Here is a 5340-nt window from a genome sequence, read left to right as displayed (position 1 = left end):
AAACATTTGAAGAGGTTGCTAACGCAATGCAACATGAGGAATCTGCGACACAATCTTAAACAAACGAAGGTGGAAGCTCTTTAAGGAAACATCTTCCTGGAGCATCAACTAGTGGTGAGACAAGTTCAAAGAAACAAAAAAAGGGGATAAAATGGTCGACTCACTTGCAGTGATGACAACTTCTGTGAATGAGTATTTTAATGAGAGAAAGAAGGAAGTAGTAAGAAAACCACCAACCGTAGAGGAGATTCATCAAGTGGTCCCAAAAATACCAAACTTAAGTCACATTCAAGTGTTCAATGCATTTGAGAAGATAATAGATAGCAACCCGGAAAAGATTTATTTATTGAAGTCACTTCCTGATGATGAAAAAAGAGATTTTATTCTTTTTATTCTTAAGCAGTAGTTTCTAGTTGGATGACAAGAACCCCCAAATCTTTGAACTCATTCGAGTAAGTTCTCTATTGGATTTCTTTTTTTTAGGGCATATTTAACTCCCATTATTTTGTCATTTATGTTAGGATGCTCTGACGCCCCTGATTTCGCACAAAGCTGCAGTCCAATGTGAATCAAAAGATATCAAACCTATCATGCACCAAATACTGTGCAATAACACGTTTTACCATCGCAACAATATCTCTCTAGTGAAATTTAAACAAAAGAAGTGCGGGTACAAGCAGCTAGAATAAAGATAACGATACAAGGAACAAGATATAAAGAAAAAAAATCCAATATATAAGTATAATCATGTCCCAACAGAAGAAAATATAGTGCATCTGATAAATATGAAACAAAAGTAATAATCTCTGAATACAAGAGTCAATTGAATATAGTACCAAGACATTCAGCCTCCAAAATGAAATACAACTCTAAAAAAAACTAATCTCATAAATATCTATTGTAGAGCACTAAATATCTACTAAATAAATGACAGCGAGCTAACTGCATCTCTGTCAACCTGCGACTCTTCGGACGCCTGATTCGCTGCCTGAAAAGAGGAGAAACAACAAGCGTCAAAACACTAGTGAGAACATCTCCATCGCTCCCAGGGGGAAGGGAGTTGGGTACATAAAAATACAAGTTAGTATATATAGATATATAAATCATCTATCCTGAACTAACATGAATTAAGATTTAGAAATCCACAACACGAGATTTAGTACGCCGAGCGAAATAATCCAAACAAAAAAACCCTCATATATATAACATGTCTTAAATTGTGAATCGCTAAATATCAAATTGTGAATAGCTAGATATATAAAAAACGGAAACGACAAAAACGCTCCGGTTGTCAAACGCTCCCTTCTAACTTTCCGTCCCTTCCTTTTAAGTAAACTCTCAAACAAAACATAAGGTTACTCATAAGAAATTACAAAGATTCAATATTTACATTCATATTCAGAAGGCATCGTCAACTAGAATCCAGTTAAACACTAGCAACGGATCACCATAGCCGACAATTGAGACAAAAAATAGAGAACGAAGCAACAGGAAGCGGTACCAGTTGATAACGGCCGTGCGAGTAGTAGTAGGAACTCAGCCAGGACCCTACACAGCATTTCTGCCCCTCCGGTCAGTTGAGCCCCCGCGCTTTCTTTCCGCGCGAGGCCGGAGGAGCCAGACGCGGACGGCACGGCGGGCCAAGCCTTGGACCTCGCAGGAGCCTCGCAAATGTCACCGACGCCCGACCGGAGCCGATACGGGCTCCACCTCCTGGCATGAGCTCCTCCACTTGGGACGGGCTCGGAACCTAGGCTCAGCCGCGTAGAGCATCCTGACCCCTTCCTGACCCAAGAATCCCGCGGGGAGGACATCGGCCGGTGGAGGGAGAAGATGAGAACATGTGGTACGGACCCACCGGGCCGATTAGCCCTTGACGGCGGTTGAAGGGCCGGGAGCAAGGAGAAGGCTGTCGTCCATGGAGGGGAGGGAGGAGTCGGAATGAGGACGGCCGGAGTGGAACCTGCAGGGCGAGGTCGCGGAGGGTAGGAGGCCTTCGGGACGCGAGACAGCCGGCGCCGCGGAGCTGGGATGGTGATGGGAGGAGCGATGGAAGGAGGAGGGGAGGGGGCCGCCGCCGCCGAGAGGGCGACGGACGGAGTAGATGGCAGGAGGCCGGCCCCGGTGGCCAGTCTGCGTAGAGCGGATGTGCGGGCGCAGGGAGGGAAAGACTCGGAGGGCTGGGGGTGAGTCTCGACAGGCGTCGCGCAGTCGAAGGTGCGCTGCTAGGGTCGATGAGGGGTGAGAAGAGGAGTGGGGTTCGGCGGAGCGGAGAATGGCTGAGGGCGGCGGAGACGACTCTCCTGGTGACGTCAGAGGGCGAGGGGAGGATCCCTCGGCAGGTCGCTGGTGTTTCTGCGGGGCCGACCCCCCGTCCCCGCTGGTGGAGGCGGCGATGTCTGTCTGCGGTTTACCGATATCCGATGCGCTGAGACTTTTCGTGCTTTTCTGGCAATCCGATGCGGGGGAGGGGGTACGCGGGCTTGCAAAGGGTCATTCATGTTGCCGCTGCCGCTGCCCTGGCTGCGTCGGGGTCCCGGCGATTTTATTATTACCCAGACGCGGAAGGCACGGCGGGCAAGCCTTGGACCTCGGGGACCTCCAACATGTCACCGACGCCCGGACGGAGCCGATACGGGGCTCCACCTCTGGCAAGCTCCTCCACTGGGAGGGCTCGGGAACCTAGGCTCAGCCGCGTAGAGCATCCTGACGCCCTTCCTGAGCCCAAGATCCCGCGGCGGAGGACATCGGCCGGTGGAGGAGAAGATGAGAAATGTGGTACGCGACCCACCGGCCGATTAGCCCTTGACGGCGTTGAAGGGCCGAGAAGGAGAAGGCGTCGTCCATGGAGGGGACGGGAGGAGTCGGATGAGGACGACCGGGAGTGGAACCGTCGCAGGGCGAGGTCGCGGAGGGTAGGAGGCCTTCGGGACAGCGAGACAGCCGGCGCGCCGCGGAGCTGGGATTGTGATGGAGGAGCGAGGACTAGCGGAGGAGGGGAGGGGGCCGCCGCCGCCGCAGAGGGCGACGGACGGAGTAGATGGCAGGAGGCCGGCGCCCGGTGGGCCAGCCTCTGCGTAGAGCGGATGTGCGGGCGAGGGAGCGGAAAGACTCGGAGGGCTGGGGGTGAGGATCACCAAGGGCCTCGGATAGTCGAGGTGGCTCAGGGTCGATGAGGCGGTGGAAGAGGAGGGGGTTCGGCGGAGCGGAGAATGGCTGAGGGCCGGCGGAGACGAGCTCATCCTGGTGACGTCAGAGGGCACGAGGCGCAAGGACGCCTCGCAGGTCGCTGCGTGTTTCTGGCGTTGGCGACCCCCCTCTCCCGCTGGTGGAGGCGGCGATGTCTGTCTGGCTGTTTACCGATATCCGATGCCGCTGAGACTTTTCGTGCTTTTCTGGCAATCCGATGCGGGGGAGGGGGTACGGCGGGCTTGAAAGGGTCTTCTGTTGCCGCTGCGCTGCCTGGCTGCGTTCGGGGTCCGGCGATTTTATTATTACCAAGGGCGGGTTTTGCGTTTTTCCGATGGAGAAGGTTTGCTTCCCCATAATAATTTTGGAAGGGAGGAAAGGGGAGAGATGATTGGGGTTATTAGAGAAGCAGGCCTCTTCATTCAATTCTGTATAGAAAATGAAGTTTATTATTATTATTATTATAACTAATTAAAAAATATTACAACAGTGTATGATGACAAACGCGGCAAAAGTTGTGTCGCTAATCCATTCCTAAGATATTATTATCTTAATTTGTTAAATGTTGTATGGTGGGACATAGGGCTTTGGACGCGCGTTGGGCCAGCCCGCGAGGTTCTTCGCTCATTTAATTGAAGCCTCTTCTGGATTTTTTTTTGTAGCTATAGTAAATTAGTAATCGTTTAATCTATTCGAACGTTCAAGTTGGCCAATTTCCTCTCATCAAATGTAACAACTGTCACTTAGCCATCCAGTTAATCTGCACAAATTCGTCTTTCTCTGCCATTGTAATTAGCGATGACGTCATGCGACAGCGATTGACGTCGATGGAACGCTGAGCTGCCATAGTTTCTTATTTTTGCCTCGTACGTCAACCCAACCCCCCCCCCCCCCCTGATTTGCCGTTGACGGCTACCATCAAATACAAAGTTTAAATTTCCGGTCCCTCTCTACACCAAAGTTTTATTTTCCAGATCAAATTAACACGCGTAATAACAAATCATATATCCAGGGTACTGGAAACAAATAGCAACAAGGCAGAATCTTTAAAACAAACTATGCCGCAAACAAAATTAATTTTGCATCAAATCAATAGAATTTGGTGCTGACTTCGGAATTGACGAAAGCCAGGAATTCCTTGAGGCAGCGGTTGTAGGTGCAGGGTCGCTCTAGATGAACTAGGTGACCGGCTTTCTCTATTCCTTGCAGCACGGTTCTCTCCCCCAGCTGCCTGCATTGCCATTGAAAGCTACTTTTTAATTTAGAATTTAATCTCGTGTTTTTTGCGCGCTTTCCCGCTTTCATGTGCTCATGCACGGGGATACGTGAATTAAGGTAGGTCCGCGTGGGAGGAGGAGGAGGAGGAGGAGGAGGAGGAGGTCGGAGTTTAACTTACAGCGACATGTTTTGTGCAAGCTCCAAGTTGAATATATTGTCATTCTCACCCCATAATAGAAGCACCGTCTGCACAAATACACATCGTCAATTCATCGGAGAGGAGGAGGAGGAGGAGGAGAAGAAAATAAAACATCCCGCATCTTTGTGTCTAGATCATCAATATTTCGGCACATATTACGATTACTAGTCATGTTTTGTTGTGGATTGTTGCAGGAAATACATAATTTCTATTTGGTCAGGTAGGTCTACATCTTTTGCTGATGCGGAGAGAAGGCACAACTCGCCATATATTTTTTTTGTTTTCCTTTTTCCGAGTACGTAAAATCTAAATAGCTACTTGCAGAAGGCTGTACATCAGATTATGCACATATCGATCCCGCAGCATAAATTGTAATGAAAGTAGCGTCGCTACGGTTAAGGACACATACCTGCTGCAAATTGGGCACTTTGGCATCCTTATTGCTAATCACCAAACCCTCCAGCAGCTCACCCCTCTCCTTCCTATTGCCAAACATTGTCTGCATTTTTAAGTTTCAACATACTTATATGAAACCAATCCGAAAATGATTACAGTGACAATCAAATAGTTCTGATGATCATGCTAACTAATGAGTTGCTGATATTACTATAGTAATTTCTCACACACCTTGAGGTAGTCCCTATGCAAAAAGTCCGGGAACCACAGCTTCTTATAGGTCGCGACCGCCAGCAGAGCCTTGAGGCCCCTCACCGACTCTGGCAGCAGCAATTCCG

The 5340-nt window shown here is 49.3% G+C and overlaps 1 protein-coding gene across 1 annotated transcript in view; it reads right to left on the bottom strand.

The window, feature by feature from the left end:
- The window catches only part of LOC109828635 (epoxide hydrolase 4-like), a 5326-nt gene continuing 700 nt past the window's right edge, over window positions 715–5340 (bottom strand). The window contains exons 1-5 of the mRNA XM_020395617.1: window positions 5234–5340; window positions 5016–5105; window positions 4586–4653; window positions 4300–4420; window positions 715–988 (exon numbers count right to left, since the gene is read on the bottom strand). The exon at window positions 5234–5340 is cut by the window's right edge and continues 700 nt beyond it. Of these exons, the coding sequence (XP_020251206.1) occupies window positions 920–988; window positions 4300–4420; window positions 4586–4653; window positions 5016–5105; window positions 5234–5340 (455 nt within the window). The 3' untranslated portion in view covers window positions 715–919. The remainder of the gene's footprint in view (window positions 989–4299; window positions 4421–4585; window positions 4654–5015; window positions 5106–5233) is intronic.

Source organism: Asparagus officinalis, chromosome 1, assembly GCF_001876935.1.
Source record: "Asparagus officinalis chromosome 1, Aspof.V1, whole genome shotgun sequence".
NCBI lineage: Eukaryota > Viridiplantae > Streptophyta > Magnoliopsida > Asparagales > Asparagaceae > Asparagus > Asparagus officinalis.
The sequence above is the reverse complement of the archived record's forward strand: the minus strand, read 5'-3'. Positions and strand labels throughout refer to the sequence as shown.